We start from the raw sequence: 25,968 nt of genomic DNA on the forward strand, positions 1-25,968 counted from the left end.
CCTGGAGTGCACTAATGTCCTCATTAGAATGAACTGGACGGCCTATTTTGGTGTCATCAGCAAATTTGCTTATGTCGCTATTTATTCCCTCATCTATGTCGTTTATGTAAATTGTGAACAACACGGGGCCCAACACTGACCCTTGCGGAACACCGCTTGTGACGTGCCCCCATTTTGATTTCTCCCCATTTATGCAAACTCTCTGCTGCCTATTTGTCAGCCATGCCTCTACCCAGGAAAAAATTTCTCCTCCTATTCCGTGTGCCTTAAGTTTCCTCAACAGCCTCTGGTGTGGAACTCTATCGAAAGCCTTACTGAAGTCCATATACAGTATATCATATTCAATACCATGATCTACCTCCTCAAATACCTTAATGAAAAAAGTTAGTAAATTCGTAAGGCAGGAACGTCCATTTGTAAAACCGTGTTGAGATTCATTAATCAATTTATGCCTTTCAAGATGGCTACGAATTGCCTCGGCAATTACTGATTCCATAAATTTTCCCACTATGGAGGTAAGGCTTATTGGTCTATAGTTCAAAGCTAAGGACCTGTCATCTGCCTTGTAAACAGGTATTACATTTGAAATTTTCCACTTATCAGGCACTATGCCAATTTGTAGTGATATGTTGAAAAGATTAGCCAAAGGTTTGTTAAGTTCCTCTTTACATTCCTTTAACACCCTTGCAAACAGTTCATCAGGACCTGGGGATTTGTTAGGTTTTAGTTTCTCTATTTGTCTGAGGACCATGTCACTAGTTACCCCAATCGTGCATAGTTTATTATCGTCCTGTTCTACATAATTTATTATTTCTGGAATTTTACTAGTATCTTCCTTCCCTAATAGTGTTAGGGTAGTGACTGTCACAGTAACAGGCAGAGTGAGGGAAGTGACTGCCACAGTAACAGGCAGTGAAGGAAGTGACTCACAGTAACAGGAAGAGTGAGAGACGTGACTGTCACAGTAACAGGCAGTGAGGGAAGTGACTGTCACAGTAACAGGCAGAATGAGGGAAGTGACTGTCACAGTAACAGGGAGTGAGGGAAGTGACTCACAGTAACAGGCAGTGAGGGAAGTGACTGTCACAGTAAAAGGCAGAATGAGGGAAGTGACTGTCACAGTAACAGGGAGTGAGGGAAGTAACTCACAGTAACAGGCAGAATGAAGGAAGTGACTGTCACAGTAACAGGCAGTGAGGGAAGTGACTGTCACAGTAACATGCAGTGAGGGAAGTGACTGTCACAGTAACATGCAGTGAGGGAAGTGACTGTCACAGTAACATGCAGTGAGGGAAGTGACTGTCACAGTAACATGCAGTGAGGGAAGTGACTGTCACAGTAACAGGCAGTGAGGGAAGTGACTGTCACAGTAACAGGCAGAATGAGGGAAGTGACTGTCACAGTAACAGGCAGTGAGGGAAGTGACTGTTACAGTAACATGCAGTGAGGGAAGTGACTGTTACAGTAACATGCAGTGAGGGAAGTGACTGTCACAGTAACAGGCAGTGAAGGAAGTGACTCACAGTAACAGGAAGAGTGAGAGACGTGACTGTCACAGTGCAGTGAGGGAAGTGACTGTCACAGTAACAGGCAGTGAGGGAAGTGACTGTCACAGTAACATGCAGTGAGGGAAGTGACTGTCACAGTAACAGGGAGTGAGGGAAGTGACTGTCACAGTAACAGGCAGAATGAGGGAAGTGACTGTCACAGTAACAGGCAGTGAGGGAAGTGACTGTCACAGTAACATGCAGTGAGGGAAGTGACTGTCACAGTAACACTGACTGTCACAGTAACACAGTAACAGGCAGTGAGGGAAGTGACTGTCACAGTAACATGCAGTGAGGGAAGTGACTGTCACAGTGACTGTTACAGTAACAGGCAGTGAGGGAAGTGACTGTCACAGTAACATGCAGTGAGGGAAGTGACTGTCACAGTAACAGGGAGTGAGGGAAGTGACTGTCACAGACTGTCACAGTAACAGGGAGTGAGGGAAGTGACTGTCACAGTAACAGGCAGACTGAGGGAAGTGACTGTCACAGTAACAGGCAGTGAGGGAAGTGACTGTCACAGTAACATGCACTGTCACAGTAACAGGCAGTGAGGGAAGTGACTGTCACAGTAACATGCAGTGAGGGAAGTGACTGTCACAGTAACAGGCAGTGAGGGAAGTGACTGTCACAGTAACATGCAGTGAGGGAAGTGACTGTCACAGTAACAGGCAGTGAGGGAAGTGACTGTCACAGTAACAGGGAGTGAGGGAAGTGACTGTCACAGTAACAGGGAGTGAGGGAAGTGACTGTCACAGTAACAGGGAGTGAGGGAAGTGACTGTCACAGTAACAGGCAGTGAGGGAAGTGACTCACAGTAACATGCAGTGAGGGAAGTGACTGCCACAGTAACATGCAGCGAGGGAAGTGACTGTCACAGTAACAGGGAGTGAGGGAAGTGACTCACAGTAACAGGCAGTGAGGGAAGTGACTCACAGTAACAGGCAGTGAGGGAAGTGACTGCCACAGTAACAGGCAGTGAGGGAAGTGACTGCCACAGTAACAGGCAGAGTGAGGGAAGTGACTGTCACAGTAACAGGGAGTGAGGGAAGTAACTCACAGTAACAGGGAGTGAGGAAAGTGGCTGTCACAGTAACAGGCAGAATGAGAGAAGTGACTGTCACAGTAACAGGGAGTGAGGGAAGTGACTGTTACAGTAACGGGGAGTGAGGGAAGTGACTGAGTAGTAGACACTGTCAGAAAAGTGACAACTACAGTGGAATAACAGTCAATGTAAACGCAAGAAAGAGTACCTGTTTTCTGATGGGGTGTACCTATTTTTTAAAGGGGAGTACCTATTGTCTGATCAGGAATACCTAATTCCTGAAGAGTACTTACCTTTTAGCGGGGAGTACCTACCTCCTGAGGAGGAGTACGTACCTCCTGAGGAGGAGTACCTACCTCCTGAAGGTGATGACACTGGAGGTGAGGTGTAGTGTGAAATACACAGCAGCAGCCGCCAGCACAGAAATCAGCACCTTCTGACGGAGAAACCGGCAGTACTGCGCCTTCAGGTACAGCTGTAGCTGGATCAGTAAGCGAAGCACCATCTTCGTGTGCACGGCAGGTTCCCACTTCTCGCCTGGTAGGAGACAACAAGGTACAAGTCACTGACAACCTGCAACACAGAGACAATGCTTTCTTCCTAAGTTCCCCTTTCAAAGAAACATCCTTGATGCCGATAAAGGTCTCTTGATCCAAGGAAAGGGAGCTACCCTCCCCTTTCTTAGAACAAACCTGATTGCCTCCCATTCTCTGGGCACTGTTTGGCCTATACAACTTTACTATCCCCAGTGAGTGTAACAATAATTTCCCTTCACAGCTGTGAGAAACTGGGTAGCTTCGTAATCCGAGGGTATCCCCGTATCCCATAAGTCCAGCCCCGTCTACATCACTGCACGCAAAAGGAATCGTACAGGGTGCGGCATAAGCTTCTACTGCAATTAAATATTAGCATTAAAGATTTGAAGACAATGAAAAGGCGTTTAAAAGTAATCGCATCATAACCTTTATCTCAGTTTCTTTAACAAAATGACAACTTGGCACATATATAGCTGAAGTTTAAAGTCGCTCTTAAGCTGTGTTCACCAGTCCACTGGTGCAGCTGGTAGTGCTGTTGCTGTCATACAGAGTGACGGCTCTCATAAAGAAATTGGAGCACGCATCAGTAACTGGGCCTCTACCCTTCAAACAGAACTGTTTGCCATACTCCTTGCACTTAAATGCGTCCATGTATCTAAGGTTGACACTTTAATTGTAACTGATTCTCTGTCATCCATAAATGCTCTCAATTCATTAAGTATAAATTGTAGCATACTTGTGTCAGCAGCCAGACACAGGTATGGTAGGACTGTGGACAGTGGAGTCAGAGTGCACATGCTGTGGATTCCACCTCACATTGGTCTTCAGATGCATGATAGAAATGATAAATTGGCTAAGCTGTATGCTTTCAAAGAGGGAGTAGATTACAATCTTGGCTTGTCAGTTAGCAGTTTGAGAACAATAATACGAAAAGAACTTCAACTGAACTTTATTAACTTAAGACTCAGCGAGATTGACACAAGTCAGTCCATCTATCATCATTCCATCATGCAGGAGGAGCCACATGTCTATGGTGCATCTAACAAAATAAGCCGACTCTTGGATGTCACTACTGCCCGGCTCCGGCTGGGTTACAAGTATCTTTGGCAGGTTAAATCACCTCCACCAGATGTAGATCAAACGAAATGCAAACTTTGCCAAATGGACAATAGTCCATCTGGCAAAGTTTACTGGAGTGCGATAAAATTAATGAATTTAGAGACAACTCACTCAGAAATGTTCAAGAAATGGCAAGGTATTTTATCTACAGTGTTGTATTACAGACCATTCTGGAGAAATACCCTGACTTTGCTAGCTGTAAATAAAGCATTACCACGTGTGTGTGTGTGTGTGTGTGTGTGTGTGTGTGTGTGTGTGTGTGTGTGTGTGTGTGTGTGTGTGTGTGTGTGTGTGTGTGTGTGTGTGTGTGCGCGCGTGTGTGCGCGCGTGTGTGCGCGTGTGTGTGTGGGTGTGCGTGCTTGTGCGTATGCATATGTGTGTACGCTCGTGTGCATGTGTCTGTGCGTGCGCCCTCGTGTGTGTATGTATGCGCGCGCGCGCTCCTGTGGGTGTATGATCCACTTAATATTTGTATTTATAACTCATTACAATTGTGACCAGGTGTGGACGTATCAGTGGTTCATTACTTTGTAATTTGTTCATGACTGTAACCATGTATAGGAGTGAAGCTGATTCATTACCTCTGTAACTTGCCATGATTGTGACCAGATCTACCTGGAGTTCATTACCTTTGTAACTAGTTCAGCTATCATAACTTTGGGGTCCAGTCCCTGGACCCATTATGTACCTCTGTAATCTTTTGACTACCGCCCACAGGATGGGTATGGGGTGCATAATAAATATATTAAACTAAGAAAGTTGTATCCTCATGTTATCGGCGCTGAGGGTTTGAAGCCTATTGTATGAGGCGTTCACGAATCATTGCGTGAAAACCAGTATTAAAGATTTCTCATTTTTTCAGTACATTTGGTAAACAATATCTATACAACTCAAAATTAATACAAACTGTTCTCTCAGATACACCAGCATACAGCAGTAAGGCTTTGTAAATGTTGATATGTGATAAGAAGACACAACATACCGGAAAGACTTAATTGGTGCAACGTTTCACCCACGATGGAATGATGTGACTTCATGAAGTACACAGAAACATGAGAGCAATACTTCTTAACAACTACACTCTGCACCTGAGGTCAGGTGAAAGATCAGGAAGTGGAGCATAAGAACTTTGCAGACCCATGCTATGCTTGACGCTTCGGTTGTTCTAAGATGATATGTACGATGCGTCCATGACATTGAACTAACACAAACCGTCTATTTTACAACCCATATATAGACTGTTACTTCACAACTAACTACAACACAATGCGTGGCTTTACAACCCATAAGTGAACAAATCGTGCAGGAGAACGAGGTGACGTTCTGGCAGTCGAATAGAAAGAAATGAAAAGATTGAAAGGATTCTGCTCTTGACTCTCGCCCAGGCAGGTCATAGCAGCTCTCCTTACTTACTCTGTCTCCCTACGATCCCCGTTGGGGAGGGGAACCTTTACCAGCGTTGTCATCGCCTTGACTTACACGATGAGCTACGCAAATCGTGTAAAGATCAAACCAAGAAATGGTACTGTTGATGATTCAACGAAGATTGCTCTTGCAACTGTTGTTCAGGGAGCACTGGAAGTAAAATTCAACACCATATTGTCACTGAAAGAAGCATTCATTGTTGTGTGTCACGATGATGCTGAAGCAGAGAAGCTACTCACTACAGAAGCCATCACTACTCTTACTACTCAAGGGTTTACTGTTACGTCATCTCCTGCCCTCAGGGCAAGGAAATCAGTATTCCTAAAAAAACTGGACAAGATTCTGACGTCTCAAACACCTGCTGAACTCAAGTCATCCATCCAGACGCAAAATACCTGGGCTACTGTTGACAGCATTACAAAAATCCCAAATGCAACGTCCATGATCAAGGTCACCTTCACCGACGTGAACATGGCTGCCACTGCACTGAACGAAGGTCTTGCTGTCTACTACTACTACATCAGCCCTACCTACATTGAAGCAGAGAGATATCACTACATCCAACATTGCTGGAACTGTTATTCATACCATCACACCACCAAAGCATGTCCAGTAAAAGACAAGAAGTTCTGCACTACATGTGGTAGTGAGGGACACACCTTCAGTTCCTGCACCGCTGCTGCTCCAACACAACCAGCGTGCTTAAACTGCAAGAGTAATGATCACCATACACTGGCAGCAAAATGTCCTACAAGAAAGGATATTATGAAGAAAACACAAGATGCAGCAAAGAAAAAACCTACTAGCAACACTCCAACGTATGCAGCAATTGCAAAAATACAAGCAGACACTACAAAATTACTTCAAGCATCTACTCAGCCCGCCTCCACCACCACCACTACCATCACTCCTCCAACATGTGACGTAACGAAGATTCACTACTGTCTACTATACGCTCATATGCAAAACATGGCTGTACCTGGATCATTTAACTCTACCATCAACGAGTTATTTGCATTAAATAACATGCCTTCATTTACATTTCCAGCATCTCCACCTTCTGAAGAAATTCTCAAATTCACCAAAAACTTAATCGCCAACTCTTCTGCAGAAGTTCCATCAACACCACCAACTAGTGACGTCAATCCAACAACGACCAATGAGAAGCCTCCACCGCCACCACCTCTCACTGAATCCAACCAATCAGAAGCCTTACCACCAGAAACATCTTCTAATTCGTCTACTGAAGTTGAAAACGAAGCAACACCACCTTCCTCTACTCCACCACCGCCTTCTCTACTTAGCTCACGTCGATTACCTGGAACACCATGGGTTAAACACAAAGGACTCATATTCTACACCACGAGGCTATACCCTGCAAGCATGACTCGCCTAGAACTCATCCAACATCTCCAAGACAACACTGTATCGTACCAAAGCGAAGAAAGACCATTCCCTACCTACAACCAGATACTCCACCAACTCCAAACCAACGAATACTACTACAGCTCTCTCACTCTCTCGCACTGATAAACGGTTTAAGACCATAACCAACTCATCCTGCTTGCTGCCTTCTGACACTCCCAGCTCCTACCACTGCCTTCGCCATCCTTTCCTAGTGAGCCAAGCAATGACATCAGTCAAGCCTCTCTATCTAGGTCTCCAGTACTTTTGTACCACATGTCCCAAAGTGGTTGGGCCACTTGCCTTGATTCCTCCTCTTCCCCTCCTTTTCCAGTTATTTCCATCCTTCCTTATCCTTCTTCCTTCCCATCTTACGACAGCTCTCGTCGTCCTCGATTCGATTCGATTCGAGTCGAATAGAACGCCTGCCTCAACATTCACCCTCGACGGTCGCAGGGTCATCCTTGACCTGGTGTGAGCTTATTAAAACTAACATGGCGGCAGATGCAACACTCTCATCAACTTGATCAACTCATTGGGGTATATGAGCAGTTATCTAGAGACCATGTGGAAACAGCCCCTAGATTACTTTAAATACAGTAATTTTACTCGTTTTCATTAGTGTATGGCCATGTAACCATCTTGTGTATTAAGACTCGCGAAACCGTAATAACACGAATGCTAACAAACCACGCACTGGCCTGGAGTATGACTCACTTGCCATGCGTTCCAACCCCACTCGTTCCGTGGTTTGTATGCATTAAGAGATAACACCAAGTGACAACAATTGTTTTCCTTCGTTGCCAAACAGTTGCTGCATATTTGGACGGTCTGCTTGACCTTTTAATTAACTGCCTCTTCACAGTAATATTACTAAACATACGGGTCACAAATGCTCCTCCAGCGTCGCTACCACATCACCTTTCTGGCAATCCATATTTTAGCAATTCCTTTGTTTCACACACACACAGAGTCGTCAGGAAGTGGAATAGCCTAGCAAGTGATGTAGTGGAGGCAGGAACCATACATAGCTTTAAGACGAGGTATGACAAAGCTCTGGAAGAAGAGAGAGGACCTAGTAGCGATCAGTGAAGAGGCGGGGCCAGGAGCTGAGTCTCGACCCCTGCAACCACAATTAGGTGAGTACACACCAAAAACACACACACACATACACACACATACACACACACACACACACACACACACACACACACACACACACACACACACATACACACACACACACACACACACACACACACACACACACACGCACATATATATATATGTGTGTGTGTGTTTTATGTTGTAATATTACACGCCGTTAAGTTCAGTGTCCTCAGTCAGCGGTCGGTCTGAGGGCACCTGTGCCATGCTTTTGAAGTGAATAACAAATAGCATGACACTTGTGTCATGCTGTATTATAGGAATACAAGTGTTAAACCTTGTATATGCAGATGAAGTGAAGCTCTTACACTACTGAGTTGTGTCTGGCCTAAGTGACTGTTATAGAAGGGGAGTGTTTTTTTTTTTGTATAGCTGATCCTCTCTCTAATGTTAATGTAAATAACTCAGTTTATGTTGTTCCTAATATATCTCATTGTATTGTAAGTGATCTTCACATAGTAGAGTAACCAATAGCTGTTTTAACTTTTAAGGTTTAAATAAAACATAATAAGGACCCCAGTGGAAGTAAGTCTCTTCGTCTGCCTTTTTTTGGGGGGGGATTATCCTAGGTAATTTACACATGTATGATAACTGTACTTACGTGTATCTGTGCCTGTCCATAAGTAAGTTACTTGCTGAAGGAACAAGTTTCAACTGTTATTTCTTTTCGGCTGTCAGTCGAGAGATCCACCTCTTGAGCAGCTGTGAATAGTGACTGCTAGAATGCTGGTACATGCAACAGTTAACCCTTACAATGAACTGTGCAACGAGAAGTTAGGGAAAAATGATTTCCATAGCACTTAGTAATATTGTTAAATATGGATAGAAATTCAAGATATAAAATGAAAAGAAAACAGGTATAAGGATGAAAGAATTTTTAAAGTCGGTGGATGAATGAAGCACATGGAAGAATGAAATAGTCTGTGCTACACGGTTAATGAGAGAAGCAGGAAGACGAAGAATCTAGGTAATAGCTGGTAATGGTGAATTATAGCGTCATCCTGTTCCACCTTTGAACTGTAATGCCTATCCTTATGTCAATGATAATAACCCCGTGGTAGTCGCCCAAATTAACGTATTGTTGTGCTCTTTAAGGCACCTGAGTTCTTAGATTAAGTCTTGGATACGTTGTGTGTTGGCAGGCGGAAGCCACGCATAGTTATATGCCAGATGAAGTATCACGTTGTATAATACGTGATTGCTTGTGTATGTGTGTAATTCTGTGTGCTTGTTTCTGTCACATTGTTTATTTGTATAGTGTTTATATTTTCCTGTGTTTTGAATTTATTATTTATTATATAATAATCTAGTTAGTGCCTGGTATCTCGTTGACACATTATTTTATGCACCCATATCTATTTTGTACCTGAGTTTTAAATAAAATATATAAAAAAAATAGCTGGTAAATTAAGAAAGCAGGGGAAACAATGATAGAATCTGAGTGTGCCGGTGTATGAAGGAGGCTGGGAAGGGCATTAATGAGCCTGGATGATAATTTATGAAGAAGAGAGAATGATGGCACTGGTGTTATTGGTGACTTGTGTTAGCCGGTGTATGAAGGAGACCGTGGAGAGAATGACAGGACCTGAATGCTAGATTAGATAGATTTTGCCACCGAAGTGGCTAGTTTATTGTGCACCCCAAATCCATCCTGTGGACGGTAGCGCAAGAGCATATGGATACACAAAAGGCCTAAGAACTAGGCCCCAAAGGGTTAACAGGAATACATATGGATTTATATCTACATATCTATAGTTCACTTATCTGTTACAAGCAAATTTAGGAAATTTGCTTAGTATATCTGGTATCTTATTTTCATTAATAAGATATCTTGACATGTCACATAGGTTATTATACTGTCTGTCTCTGTATTCCTCAATAAGTGGACAATTAAGCACATAGTGTTCAAGAGAGTGACCATATGCCTGATCACATAATTTACATTTAGTTTGATCATCATCTGTGTGTCTCCCAAACTGCCAGAAGTACTTGTAACCAAGCCTAAGCCTGGCCACTACAACATCAGTCAGGCTGTTCACATTGCACGTTGCTCCATAAACATACTTATCTACGTTCATGTTATCATAGTGGGTTATAGATCTACTCAGGCTTCTAATTGCATTCCTATAACAATCATTTTCATTATTTACTTCTCTCCTAATATTATTTCTAATGCTAGACACAGTTATACCAAAGTTATATTCCACATTCTCCCTCTGGGTACTCTTCTTGGCTAACATGTCAACTTTATCATGAAGGAGTAATCCAATGTGTGATGGGATCCATAGCAATTGTACATTAATTCCTTTGTCCCTAATTTTTGAGTATCTATACCTGGCTTCTCCAATGAGTATGTTGTTGGAGTCATTATATGAGTCAAGAGCCTTCACTGATGACAGAATCAGTAATGATGATAGAGTCAAGCTCAGTGTCATAGGTTAGCTTTAGCGCCATTAGGATTGCAAACAATTCAGTTTGCAGTGTAGACGCCCAGTTGTTAATTCTTATGCCTAACTCAACAAATTTATTATGGTTCTTAACTAGGGAGGTGGCAACAAGAGCAGCTGCAGCCCTGCCAGAAGACTCCTGTTTAGATCCATCAGTGTATATAACTTGTGATAACTTATTACTACCAGCTAGGTGAGAAATTTCTTCTTGAGCAGTTGCTCTAACAAGTGATTTAAGGAAGGGATTACTAGCAATGAGCTTCTTGGGAGGGACTTGCAGGTACTCACCTATTTGTGGTTGCAGGGGTCGAGTCTTAGCTCCTGGCCACGCCTCTTCACCGGTTGCTACTGGGCCCTCTCTCTCCCCGCTCCATGAGCTTTATCAAACCTCGACTTAAAACTGTGTATGGTTCCTGCCTCCACTACGTCATTTTCTAGGCTATTCCACTGCCTGACAACTCTATGACTGAAGAAATACTTCCTAATATCTCTCTGACTCATTTGTGTCTTCAACTTCCAATTGTGGCCTCTTGTTTCTGTGTCCCCTCCCTGGAACATCCTGTCTTTGTCCACCTTGTCTATTCCATGCAGTATTTTATATGTCGTTATCATGTCTCCCCTGACCCTCCTGTCCTCCAGTGTCGTCAGGCCGATTTCCCTTAATCTTTCTTCATAGGACATTCCCCTTAGCTCTGGAACTAACCTTGTCGCAAACCTTTGTACTTTCTCTAGTTTCTTGACGTGCTTTATCAAGTGCGGGTTCCAAACAGGTGCTGCATACTCCAGTATGGGCCTGACATACACGGTGTACAGTGTCTTGAACGATTCCTTACTAAGGTATCGGAATGCTGTTCTCAGGTTTACCAGGCGCCCATATGCTGCAGCAGTTATCTGACTGATGTGTGCTTCCGGAGACATGCTCGGTGTTACACTCACCCCAAGATCTTTCTCCTTGAGTGAGATTTGCAGTCTTTGGCCACCTAGCCTATACTCTGTCTGTGGTCTTCTGTGCCCTTCCCCTATCTTCATGACTTTGCATTTGGCAGGATTAAATTCGAGAAGCCATTTGCTGGACCAGGTGTCCAGTCTGTCCAGGTCTCTTTGAAGTCCTACCTGGTCCTCATCTGATTTAATTCTCCTCATTAACTTCACATCATCTGCAAACAGGGACACTTCTGAGTCTAACCCTTCCATCATGTCGTTCACATATACCAAAAATAGCACTGGTCCTAGGACCGACCCCTGTGGGACCCCGCTCGTCACAGGTGCCCACTGTGATACATTATTACGTACCATGACTCGTTGTTGCCTCCCTGTCAGGTATTCTCTGATCCATTGCAGTGCCCTTCCTGTTATATGCGCCTGATGCTCTAGCTTCTGCACTAATCTCTTGTGAGGAACTGTGTCAAAGGCCTTCTTGCAGTCCAAGAAGATGCAATCAACCCACCCCTCTCTCTCGTGTCTTACTTCTGTTATTTTATCATAAAACTCCAGAAGGCTTGTGACACAGGATTTGCCTTCCATGAATCCGTGCTGGTTGGCATTTATACTCTTGTTCCGTTCCAGGTGCTCCACCACTCTCCTCCTGATAATCTTCTCCATAACTTTGCATACTATACATGTCAATGACACAGGTCTATAGTTTAGTGCCTCTTTTCTGTCTCCTTTTTTAAAAATGGGAACTACATTTGCCGTCTTCAATACCTCAGGTAGTTGCCCAGTTTCCAGGGATGTGTTGAAGATTGTGGTACATGGTACGCACAACATATCTGCTCCCTCTCTAAGGACCCACGGGGAGATGTCCGGTCCCATTGCCTTTGAGGTATCGATGTCTCTTAGCAGTTTCTTCACCTCCTCCTCATCTGTATGTATGTCGTCCAACAATTGTTGGTGTATTCCTTGCTGGTGTCCCCATCTGGTCTGTCCCCCCAGAGTCCTTCCTGTCTCTACTGTAAATACTTCCTTAAATCTCGTGTTGAGCTCCTCACATACCTCTTGATCGTTTCTTGTGAGTTCTCCACCTTCTTTCCTCAGCCTTATCACCTGGTCCTTGACTGTTGTCTTCCTCCTAATGTGGCTATACAGCAGTTTCGGGTCAGATTTGACTTTCGATGCTATGTCGTTTTCATACTGTCGCTGGGCCTCCCTCCTTATCTGTGCAAACTCGTTTCTGGCTCTTCTACTAATCTCCTTGTTTTCCTGGGTCCTATGCCTCCTGTACCTTTTCCATTCTCTGTTGCACTTAGTTTTTGCCTCCCTACACCTTCGGGTAAACCAAGGACTCGTTTTGGTCTTCCTATTATTTCTGTTTCCCTTGAGAACAAACCTTTCCTCTGCCTCCTTGCACTTTGTTGCCACATATTCCATCATCTCGTTTACTGATTTTCCTACCATTTCTCTGTCCCACTGAACCTCCTGCAGGAAGTTTCTCATACCTGTGTAGTCCCCCCTTTTATAGTTTGGCCTGTCCCCTTCAGTTCCTGTTACGTTCTCCACTTGTAACTCTACTATATAATCAAAACTCAGAACCACGTGATCGCTAGCTCCAAGGGGCCTCTCGTAAGTGATGTCCTCAATGTCTGAACTGCTGGCTCATCCTCCCCTCTCTCTCTGGTTGTGTCCCTGACATGTTGATGCATGAGGTTTTCAAGTACCACATCCATCATCTTGGCTCTCCATGTTTCGGGACCCCCATGTGGCTCCAGGTTTTCCCAGTCGATCTCCCTGTGGTTGAAATCGCCCATTACCAGTAACTTTGCTCTGCTCGAGTGAGTTCTTGCCATCTTACGAAGATGGAGATTCGGCGACTGACCGAGGAAAACAAGAAGATTCGTAGTAGTCCTCCTGTTTTGAGTCCTCAGGTCAAGAAGGGAAACTGGTCAGTGGCTGGACAGCAGGGAACGAAGTTGACGATCAAGAAGACGAATGGAAAGGTAGAAACGATGAAGAAGAAAGAGACTGCCGTGGAAACTGTTGTGGAAACATCTAATACATTCTCAGTGCTACCCGATGAATGTGAGTCGACTACTGGGAACATCACGACAAATGACACCAAGGAAGGTAAGAATATTGTTGGTGTTGGGGATAGCCAAGTTAGGTATATGGATAGGGCGTTCTGCTTGAAGGACAGGAGTAGGGGACAGAGAGTTTGCTTTCCTGGGGCTGGGATGGAGGATATTGTTAGCCATCTGGATGACATCATGAGAGGTAATGGGAGCAATCCTATTATCTGTCTCAGTGCTGGAGGCAACGATGTTGGCAGACGTAGGAGTGAAGACCTGATTAGCAGGTATAGGTCAGCAATAGAAATAATTAGGAGTAAGGGTGGGAACCCTGTCATATGTGGTATTTTGCCAAGGAGAGGAGTTGGAAGTGAATGGTTGTCCAGGGCAATTGGTGTCAATTGCTGGCTGGACAAATACTGTAAGGAAAATGCGATAACATTCATTGACAACTGGGACCTCTTCTATGGCAGAAATGACATGTATGCCAGGGATGGGGTTCACTTATCTAGGTCTGGGGTGGTAGCACTGACAACTGCAGTGGAGGGAGCAGTTAGGACTTTAAACTAGGAATAGTTAGTGGTATGGGTTTTGGCAGGAAAACAGTGAAGTCCCAGTGTAGTAATATTATGAGTTCTAGGGGAACAAGTAATAAGCAGAACGAGGTAGATATTGAAAAGTCAGGGACTTTGGGTGATAAGGACAGTAATAGGTTTAGTAGAAAAACAGAAATGAGCAGGAAGGGTAAAGAGAAAGGAGAGTCTTTCAATGTTTATTATGCTAATTGCCGTAGTGCTAGGAATAAGATGGATGAGTTGAGATTAGTTGCTAGTGCAGGTAACATTGATGTATTTGCCTTAACTGAGACGTGGTTTAATTCAAAAAGTCGGGACATGCCTGCGGAATGTCATATTCAGGGTTTTAAATTGTTCCAAGTAGATAGAAGCATCGGGAAGGGGGGTGGGGTGCCATTGTATGTCCGAGATCGCTTGAACTGTTGCATAAAAACGGGTATTAAGTCTGAAGTAACACATACAGAATCTGTTTGGATAGAATTTTCAGAGGGGCATGAAAAACTGATTTTAGGAGTGATATACCGTCCCCCAAACTTAGATAGGGACCAAGGGAGACTACTATGGGAGGAAATTGTTAAGGCCACAAGGCACGATAATGTAGTAATTCTAGGAGACTTTAACTTTAGTCATATTGATTGGAATTTCTTGACTGGGAATTTAGAATCATACGACTTCTTAGAAGTAGTTCAGGATTGTTTTTTGAAGCAGTTTGTGACAGAACCTACAAGGGGAAATAACCTGCTTGACTTAGTTATGGCAAACAATGAATCCCTTGTTAATAATTTAGAAATTTCAGAGGAACTGGGTGCTAGCGACCACAAATCAATTACATTTAGCATTGAATGGAAGTACGATAGTAGCGATAACTCAGTAACAGTCCCAGATTTTCGCTTAGCAGATTACGATGGGCTTAGAGAACACTTATCATCTGTTGACTGGGGTAACGAAGTGAGCTATCAATATGACAGTTTTCTGAACACTATACATGCTGCTCAAAGAACGTTTATCCCATATAAAGAAATTAGATCAAATAGAAATGACCCAAAATGGATGAATAATAGGCTCAAATATCTACTAGGGCATAAGAAAGGAATTTATAGGCATATCAAAAGAGGTGAGGGTCATCTTATGAATCAGTATATTGACATTAAGAGGGACATTAAAAAGGGGATAAGAAAAGCTAAAAGGGACTATGAAATTAAAGTTGCTAGGGATTCGAAAACTAACCCAAAAAGTTTTTTCCAGGTCTATAGAACAAAAGTTAGAGATAAGATAGGTCCCCTTAAAAATAACTATGGGCACCTTACCGACAAAGAGAATGAAATGTGCTCGATTTTTAATAATTATTTTCTCTCAGTTTTTACACAGGAAGACACTAACAATATTCCAGTAATTAATTTTTATAGTGGGCTAGAAGATAAACTATGTAACATCACAGTCACTAGTGAAATGGTTGTGAAGCAGATAGACAGACTGAAGCAAAATAAGTCGCCGGGTCCTGATGAGGTTTTTTCAAGGGTTCTTAAGGAATGCAAAATGGAACTCTGTGAACCATTAACTAATATTTTTAATTTATCTCTTCAAACAGGTGTAGTGTCTGATATGTGGAAGATGGCTAATGTAATTCCTTTTTTTAAAACAGGGGACAAGTCGTTACCGTCAAATTACCGCCCAATAAGCCTGACCTCAATTGTAGGCAAATTACTAGAGTCAATTATAGCTGAGATTATAAGAAGCCATCTCGATAAGCATAGCTTGATTAATGATACTCAGCATGGATTCACAAGAGGCCGGTCTTGTCTAACTAATTTATTAACTTTCTTCAGTAAAGCTTTTGAGGCTGTTGACCACGATAAAGAATTTGATATTATTTACTTAGATTTTAGTAAGGCTTTTGATAGAGTTCCACACCATAGACTGTTAAAGAAAGTGGCAGCTCATGGCATTGGGGGAAAAGTGCTCTCGTGGATCGAGCCATGGCTCACTAACAGGAAGCAGAGAGTGTCCATAAATGGGGTTAAATCCGAGTGGGGATCTGTAACAAGTGGCGTTCCACAGGGATCAGTCTTGGGCCCGTTGTTGTTTATAATATATATCAATGATCTTGATGAGGGAATTACTAGTGATATGAGCAAACTCGCCGATGACACAAAGATAGGTAGGATAATTGATTCAAACGTAGATGTTATGGAACTTCAGGAGGATTTAAACAAACTCTATTCTTGGTCAGAAAAGTGGCAGATGCAGTTCAATGTAGATAAATGCAAGGTTCTGAAGCTTGGGAGTGCCCATAACCCTAGTACTTATAAGTTAAATGATGTAGAACTTAGCCATACAGATTGCGAAAAGGACTTGGGGGTTATGGTGAGCAGCAACCTTAAACCAAGACAGCAATGCCTAAGCGTACGTAATAAGGCAAATAGATTACTGGGATTTATATCAAGAAGTGTAAGCAACAGAAGTCCAGAGGTCATACTGCAGCTTTATACATCATTAGTAAGGCCTCACCTAGATTATGCACCTCAGTTCTGGTCTCCATATTACAGAATGGACATAAATTCGTTAGAAAACATTCAGCGTAGGATGACTAAATTAATACATAGCATTAGAAATCTTCCTTATGAAGAAAGATTGAAGACTCTTAAGTTACATTCACTTGTTAGACGAAGAATGAGGGGAGACCTGATCGAAGTGTATAAGTGGAAGATAGGTATTAATACAGGGGTATTAATAAGGTCTTGAGGATGTCTCTCCAAGAGAGAACCCGCAGTAATGGATTTAAATTAGATAAGTTTAGATTTAGAAAGGACATAGGAAAGTATTGGTTTGGAAATAGGGTAGCTGATGAGTGGAACAGTCTACCTAGTTGGGTTATTGAGGCTGGGACTTTGGGTAGTTTCAAATTTAGGTTGGATAAGTACATGAGTGGGACGGGTTGGATTTGAGTGGGACTTTCACATCAGAGCTTATTTCTTGGGTGGCATTGAAAATTGGGTTGGGCAAATGTTTTGTTAGTGGGATGAATTGTAAAGGACCTGCCTAGTATGGGCCAACAGGCCTCCTGCAGTGTTCCTCCTTTCTAATGTTCTTATGTTCTTTAGATCTGGGACAGCCAAGAATAATCCTGAGAGCTTCATTTTGCATTAACTCCAAGGGTCGGAGAGAACTTTCTCTAGCTAATATCAACATGGGAGCAGCATAATCAATTAAGGACCTAACATAGGCTATGTACATCATTCTCATGATTCTCACATTAGCACCATAGTTGAGGTTGTAGCCAGCAACAGCTTTGAGAGCATTTAGCCTAGCTTTGCATTTCTTATTTAGTTGTGGTATAGTGGATTTGTTAAAGGGTAAATCTACACCAAGATATCTGTAAGTTTTAACGTAGCTAATGATTTCACCCTGCAAATAGATGGGTGGGGGATGTCGTTTGCTTGTTAATATCTTTGTTTTAGAGGAAGATATTATGAGGCCTAGTCGATTACAAATTGCTTGAACTTCATTAAGAATGGTACTCATCTTCTTATGCCCTGTTGTATGGATCATGATATCATCAGCATAGCTTATATCTATATGTTTAGGTGAGGCAGGTAGAGCATTTATCAGAATATTAAATAGCATGGGACTAAGAACTCCTCCCTGCGGTGCACCTAAAGACATTTCTTTAGACTCACTTCTGAAGCCTTGGTAAAGGACAGAGGATACTCTATTTGACAGGTATCCTATTATCCAGCAGAGTAAGCTACCACCAATATTCATTTTGGCTAGTTCAAGTAGTATAACGGTTCTGTTCGCAATATCAAATGCAGATTTTAGATCAAGAAAAGTGGTAAAACTAGTAGAGGTGTGTGCAGTGAGAAAGGGGGAAATACAGTTCTGCACACTTTTACCTTTCATGAACCCATAGAGGTAGGGGGAAAGTTGGTGTCTGATTCTGTAGTACAGTCTGTTAAGTATCATTCTTTCAAAAGTTTTACAAAGACAACTAGTTAAGGAGATCGGCCTAAATGTATCAGGCTGTCGGGGCTTAGGGATAGGCACAATGAGACTATTGGTCCAGGAAGTAGGAAGAACGCCCTCAGTGTAACTGAGATTATACAGTGTTACAAAAAACGCGATTCTAAAAGCTTAGAGATCTCCAGTGAATACTAGAAAGGACTGCCCTTCTAGCATCCAGCCTGTTACTGGGTTTTCGTAACAAGTAGTCAGTATCCTTGTCCAATTATCCATTAGAATTCAGTATGATTCAATAGTGCTTCAGGATTACAACTGGTAGGCTACTAACTAGAGAAAATAAAATTTAATAAATTTATTGAGTATCGTCTAGAGGTATATTATCAAAGTAAATTAAATTAATAATAATCAAAATAATAATAATCACTTCTCTCGTTTACAGTAGTATTGTGCTGAAAGCACATATCACATTTATAATTCTTAAGTACCGTCTGGTACTTTAACATTTAATAAGATATGACAAATATGTACAAGTAAGTTTGTGTATGTGTGTAAGTGCTCTAAGTAGTTCGCTATGTCTCAAGACTCGACTAGACTTAACAAGTGACTGACAAAGTCTTCAAATAAACTAAGTTCTTGACCAACTGGCAATCAGAACAGTCTACTTGAACAATAAAAAGAATGCTAAGCCCAATAGCAATATAACAAGCAACTGCGACACAGAATCAGGAACAAGGAGATAATATAACGACACTAAGTAGGGACCATCTGCAGATCCTCCACAAGTCACCAAACTCCCATACTACTGAATCTAAGTTCAGCATAAGAAAATCCCCGACTGTGATAATACACAGATACCAGTACAAGTTAGGTCAGAAGCTACAGCTCAGGACCTGAGTTGCTCAGAGTGTCTATGCGACACACCTCAGTACAACGTCGAAAATCACTAAGTCTATACAATGTTCTGTGAACAGAGTTCTACAGAACTAACAAGAATAATGAGACAGACAATCTGTCCAACCACCAAGAGAGTCTAGACCAGACTGAATACTTCAGGCGAGGTGAGGACACCCCCCTCGATCACGTGATATCTCCGTGTACAGCTGTAGCTCAGAAACAGAAGCCGGCAGTCTAACGAGCCACAAGCGATAATTACAGTAGTTAGACAATCAAGACTTGAACTGAGCACATATGTTACATCCTACCTAACCAAAGGAAGCTAAGTCAAATAACAATATAAAGCAATACATTTACGATTTAGCTATTATCGCAAATATAAGCAATATAAAATTATATGAAAAGGTAATAATTATATATATACATAATCATTGCAACCCATTCAGGGGTTGCAACATACAGTGCCAACAAAGGGTTATCAGGCACGTGCCTTAGAGTTCTGAGAATATCATAGGTTATACCATCCTCTCCAGGAGCAGTTGATCGACCTTTAGTTAATGCATTATCTAATTCATACTCGGTAAAGAGGCAATCACTCTCATCAATATTTTGGCTCATAAAATTAATCAGTTTCAACATTTCTTCAGAAGTACTCTCTAAATTTTTCCTAATATGAGATAGAAGGTTTTCATGCCTGGATGTTTTGGACCAGTCATTTATGAGGTCATTTGCTTTTTCAATTATTATTATTATTATTACAATCAAGGGGGAAGCGCTAAACCCGGAGGATTATACAGCGCCTGGGGGGGGGGGGGATGTGGAAGGCATTCAGGCTTAATTTGGGGAACTGGAGCACAGATCCAATTCCCTAAATCAAGAGCCCCTCACCAACATCAAGGAACCTTCCTTGAGGGGTGCTTTTTCAAGAGGAAAGGGATGAGCAACATTGCCAGTCTTTTTCCTGGTTATTTTATTTATACCTTTCCAAGCCAAACTTAAAGGGGTGGACCTATTTAATCCACTAACAAACTGTTCCCATTCATGTTGCCAAAGTTTTTGCTTTCTATTCCTTGCATTTGTTAGTGCAGCTTGGAACGTTCTGAGCAGGTCTGGGGTTCTACCTTCACGGTATGCTTTACCAATCCTCCTAGCTGCATGTGTTAGATTGCGTAGCTGTGGATCATTATAGTATTTACATTGGTTTTTATTGTTATTAGTGGAGGGTCTTTGTTTCTTATTCCTGCCCACTTGATGTGTGAGAACACTCTCAATAGTGTTAACTAAATCATTAAATTTTTGTGTGCCAATGGGCTCGTAATTCTTATACCATTGATCCAAGTGGTTAATAAAGCTGTCTCTGTGTTCTGGTTTGAGAATAAGTTTCCTCCTGTATTTAGCTCCTTGATTGCTGGAGATGTGATCAAGATTGACAGTTGTTAGTCTTGGGAAGTGATCAGATAGAAGATCATCAACTATGACAGTCATGCATCGTATATGATGTATTAAATCCAAGGCACAGATCTAGTATGTCACCATATATGTGAGTAGGCTCAGTAGTGCCCACAATTCGAACATTATTATGCTCATTTAGCAATTTCACTAGTTTAGTTCCATTGAGGTTTGTTACAGACCCACCAATATTCTTATGTCTGGCATTAAAATCTCCAAGAATGATGGTAGGTTCACTATTGATGCGTTCTGGTAAAGCATCAGGTCGAAGCTGGTTCGCTGGGGCATAGAGATTAAAAATGTTTACGGAAAAATGGCCTGCATATACTTTGACACCGTGATAATGCATGTTAACTCGACTCTGCAAGGAAAGGAGTGAATGTGGCAAGTTCTTTCTGACATGCATCACACAACAGTTGGTTGACCTTAGGTTATAAGCTGCATATCCAGGCAAGTTTGGTGGAGGTGCTCCATCTTTCAATCTACGTTCCTGCAAACAGATGACATCAATATCCTATATATGCTAGATGATGTATAAAGATGAAATAATAAAAGAAGTACTAGCCGGTGTCTGAACGAAACGAGGAAGAGCATGAAAGAATTTACTAGCCAGTGTATGAAAGAAGCAAAGAGAATGAAAAAATCTGCACTAGCAGACGCATGAAGCATTAAGAGGTAGAGAGGTCTGGTGTGGAAAATGAAGAACAGAGCAGTACATGGTCCTGGGGAGCTAAGATCAACTTACTTTCACTCTCGGAGGTGTTGTAAGACTTCTAGTAGTTACTGCACCAGTGCTATCTCCACCGTAGACACTCCTCGGGGAACAGCTCTCGCGTTTATTACACAGGACAGCTAAACATTAACTTGCACAAGCTCACCAGGACTGTCTCAGGGCACGCAGGACAGTGTCCTGATACGAAATTATGCGATGACTACAGTGTCTCAGCGCTGGGGAACGAGGCACTACACCCGCATGCTGGTTAAAAGTTCTTTTCGGAAGCACGAATCGTATCTTAGAGTCAGTAATTATTGTGGAATATAAGAACTGTGGGGTAAGAAATGGGCATTGAGTTTACACTGTACAACGTGTGGTGTGAATATGAAAGTTACCCTCGCTAGCGTCCCCAGGCTACCGTGTCCAACGTATCGTACGTTAACAGTCCTGCAAACCTTAGTTTGCTAGGCTTAGCATCATTAATCTACACAAGGGTGATTAATGATGCAATACACGCGATCAGTAACACCATAGACACTTTATTACATTAGCTGGGGACTACAGAAAACTCAGTGTGTGCACACTGAGATACAGTCTACTGCAGCCTATCCATAGCCCAGCCTCATCAGTCATTATTTTACTGTGATTTTGGGCCTTAGACAATAATATATTTTTTATACTATTTAGTAATGAATACAATGGTTTACAATGGGTAATAATTGTTTTAAAAAAATTACTAAGTCAGTTTTATCACGATTTCAAGCAAATTTCTCGATATGCGATATACATTGTTTAGGTTTGGTTAAGTTAGATTGTTGTCTACAAGTAAAATTTAGAGAATTACAATAATTCATAGCGCCAATGAAGACAATAATACATAAAAGCGATAGAAAGTTTTGGAACACTAGCTGAAAACGGGATCCCAAGAGAACACTTTAGAATAGACAGTCACATAATTTGGATTATTTTGGCGAACTACCTCATAGTGTGCTGCAAAATTTGCAAAAGCTGCTGACACAGCCTACCCGAGTTAATATCTCGGGCACACAAGTGGCTCATGCAACAAAATTCCACGTAGCTACGGTGTTGTGTAATTCCTAACCAGGGGCGTCGTAAGGGCGGGGCCCAGGTGACACCATTTAGGGGGTGACACCATTTAGGGGGTGACACCATAGAGCCTCTAAAAAAGTGACACTAATGCCCAAAACAGTGCTACACCAACAAAAGAGAATAATCCTTCTATATAGCCTATTATATATTAACAAAGTACAGATAAGCCTATATAAGGAAAATCATTGATTCTGATGATTTGATAAATGATTTTGCATAATTGAAGGCAAGGAAATGTAAGATCAGATACACTGAGGCGTTACCTTTACTCAAGGTCAAATTGGAACTAACATTTTTCTGATATTGCAATGTTTTCCTTTATTTTTCAAGTTTTTTTTTTTGACATTGTTAAAGATGAATAAATGTTGGTTCTGTTGCCTGTACTCAAAGTGGTATTTGAGTTTGTTTCCTCAATATTATTACAGCTTCTCGAGGGCCGAGAAAAACTAATTTTGGGTGTGATTTACAGGGCCCCAAATCTTGATAGGGAGTGCAGTAAACTTCTATGAGACGAAATTCGTAAGGCTTCTACATACGAAAATGTTGTGCTAATGGGAGATTTCAACTATAGACAGATTGACTGGAGCAATTTGACAGGAAATTTAGAGCCAGGTGACTTTCTTGATACGATCCAGGATTGTTTTTTAAAACAGTTTGTGACAGAGCCAACTAGGGGAAATAACCTCCTTGACTTGGTTCTTGCCAGTAGGGAAACACTAATTAATAATCTTGAGGTTAATGATGAGCTTGGGGAAAGTGATCACAGTCACTCAGTTTTAATATATCATGGAATTCCCCTAATAATGGCAATCAAGTCTCTGTCCCTGACTTCCGCTTGGCTGATTTCATAGGACTGAAAAATTACTTAGGTGGCTGAACTGGAATGACCTGACTAAGGGTCAGGTAGGTGGTGATGGTTGCCGATATGACGCTTTCCAGGGCATAGTTCTAGCTGCTCAGTCAAATTATGTTCCAAATAGGGAAATTAGATCAAACAAAAATGATCCTAAATGGATGAACAATAGATTAAAGTATCTAATTGGTCAAAAGAGAGGCATATATAGGCAAATCAAAAGAGGAGAGGGGCAATTATGAAACCGATATATTCAGTTAAAGAGAGAAATAAAAAAAGGGAATTAGAAAAGCAAAAAGAGATTATGAGGTTAAAATTGCAAGAGAATCGAAGACTAACCCAAAAGGATTCTTTCAGGTATACAGAAGTAAGATCAGGGACAAGATAGGCCCACTCGAAAGTTCCTCGGGTCAGCTCACTGACAGTGATAAGAAAATGTGTAGAATTTTTAACACATACTTCCTCTCAGTTTTTACACAGGAGGATACCAGCGATATTCCAGAAATGATAAATTATGTAGAACAGGACGATAATAAACTGTGCACGATTAGGGTCACAAGTGACATGGTCCTTAGGCAAATAGATAAATTAAAACCTAACATATCCCCAGGCCCTGATGAACTGTATGCAAGGGCTCTAAAGGAATGTAAAGAGGAGCTTAGCAAACCTTTGGCTAATCTTTTCAACATATCACTACAAACTGGCATGGTGCCAGATAAGTGGAAAATGGCAAATGTGGTACCTATTTTCAAAGCAGGTGACAGGTCCTTAGCTTCGAACTATGGACCAATAAGCCTAACCTCCATAGTGGGAAAATTTATGGAATCAATAATTGCCGAGGCAGTTCGTAGCCACCTTGAAAAGCATAAATTAATCAACGAATCTCAGCATGGTTTTACAAAGGGGCGTTCCTGCCTTACGAATTTATTAACTTTTTTCACTAAGGTATTTGAGGAGGTAGATCATGGTATATGGACTTCAGTAAGGCTTTTGACAGGGTCCCACATCAGAGACTATTGAGGAAAATTAAAGCACATGAATAGAAGGAAAATTTTTTTCCTGGATAGAGGCATGGTTGACAAATAGGCAGCAGAGAGTTTGCATAAATAGGGAGAAATCAGAGTGGGGAAGCGTCACGAGAGGTGTTCCACAGGGGTCAGTGTTTGGTCCCCTGCTGTTCACAATCTACATAAACGACATAGATGAGGGCATAAAGAGCGACATCAGCAAGTTTGCCGATGACACCAAAATAGGCCGTCGAATTCATTCTGACGAGGACATTAGAACACTCCAGGAAGATTTGAGTAGACTGATACAGTGGTCGGAGAGGTGGCAGATGCAGTTTAATATAGACAAATGCAAAGTTCTAAATGTTGGACAGGACAATAACCATGCCACATATAAACTACATAATGTAGATCTTAATATTACGGATTGCGAAAAAGATTTAGGAGTTCTGGTTAGTAGTAATCTGAAACCAAGACAACAGTGCATAAGTGTTCGCAGTAAAGCTAATAGAATCCTTGGCTTCATACCAAGAAGCATAAATAATAGGAGTCCTCAGGTTGTTCTTCAACTCTATACATCCTTGGTTAAGCCTCATTTAGATTATGCTGCACAGTTTTGGTCACCGTATTACAGAATGGATATAAATGCTCTGGAAAGTGTACAAAGGAGGATGACAAACATAAGAACATAAGAAAGGAGGAACACTGCAGGAGGCCTGTTGGCCCATACTTGGCAGGTCCTTTACAATTCATCCCACTAACAAAACATTTGCCCAACCCAATTTTCAATGCTACCCATGAAATAAGCTCTGATGCGCAATTCCCACTCAAATCCAACCCGTCCCACTCATGTACTTATCCAACCTAAATTTGAAACTACCCAAAGTCCCAGCCTCAATAACCTAACAAGGTAGACTGTTCCACTCATCAACTACCCTATTTCCAAACCAATACTTTCCTATGTCCTTTCTAAATCTAAACTTATCTAATTTAAATCCATTACTGCGGGTTCTCTCTTGGAGAGATATCCTCAAGACCTTATTAATATCCCCTTTATTAATACCTATCTTCCACTTATACACTTCGATCAGGTCTCCCCTCATTCTTCGTCCAACAATTGAATGTAACTTAAGAGTCTTCAATCTTTCTTCATAAGGAAGATTTCTAATGCTATGTATTAATTTAGTCATCCTACGCTGAATGTTTTCTAACGAATTTATGTCCATTCTGTAACATGGAGACCAGAATTGAGCTGCATAATCTAGGTGAGGCCTTACTAATGATGTATAAAGCTGCAGTATGACCTCTGGACTTCTGTTGCTTACACTTCTTGATATAAATCCCAGTAATCTATTTGCCTTATTTCGTACGCTTAGGCATTGCTGTCTTGGTTTAAGGTTGCTGCTCACCATAACCCCCAAGTCCTTTTCGCAATCTGTATGGCTAAGTTCTACATTATTTAACTTATAAGTACTAGGGTTATGAGCACTCCCAAGCTTCAGAACCTTGCATTTATCTACATTGAACTGCATCTGCCACTTTTCTGACCAAGAATAGAGTTTGTTTAAATCCTCCTGAAGTTCCCTAACATCTACGTTTGAATCAATTATCCTACCTATCTTTGTGTCATCGGCGAATTTGCTCATATCACTAGTAATTCCCTCATCAAGATCATTGATATATATTATAAACAACAACGGGCCCAAGACTGAT

At 41.7% G+C, this 25,968-nt stretch overlaps 1 protein-coding gene across 1 annotated transcript in view; it reads right to left on the reverse strand.

Annotated features, from left to right (window-relative positions):
- LOC128692919 (galactose-3-O-sulfotransferase 2) overlaps positions 1–21,677 on the reverse strand; it is a 38,065-nt gene extending 16,388 nt beyond the window's left edge. Inside the window, exons 1-2 of the mRNA XM_053782249.2 lie at positions 21,316–21,677; positions 2,949–3,129 (exon numbers count right to left, since the gene is read on the reverse strand). Of these exons, the coding sequence (XP_053638224.2) occupies positions 2,949–3,097 (149 nt within the window). The 5' untranslated portion in view covers positions 3,098–3,129; positions 21,316–21,677. The remainder of the gene's footprint in view (positions 1–2,948; positions 3,130–21,315) is intronic.
- Between the last annotated feature and the right edge of the window lie 4,291 nt (positions 21,678–25,968).

The sequence above is a fragment of the Cherax quadricarinatus genome, chromosome 38 (genome assembly GCF_038502225.1).
Source record: "Cherax quadricarinatus isolate ZL_2023a chromosome 38, ASM3850222v1, whole genome shotgun sequence".
In the NCBI taxonomy this organism is placed as follows: domain Eukaryota; kingdom Metazoa; phylum Arthropoda; class Malacostraca; order Decapoda; family Parastacidae; genus Cherax; species Cherax quadricarinatus.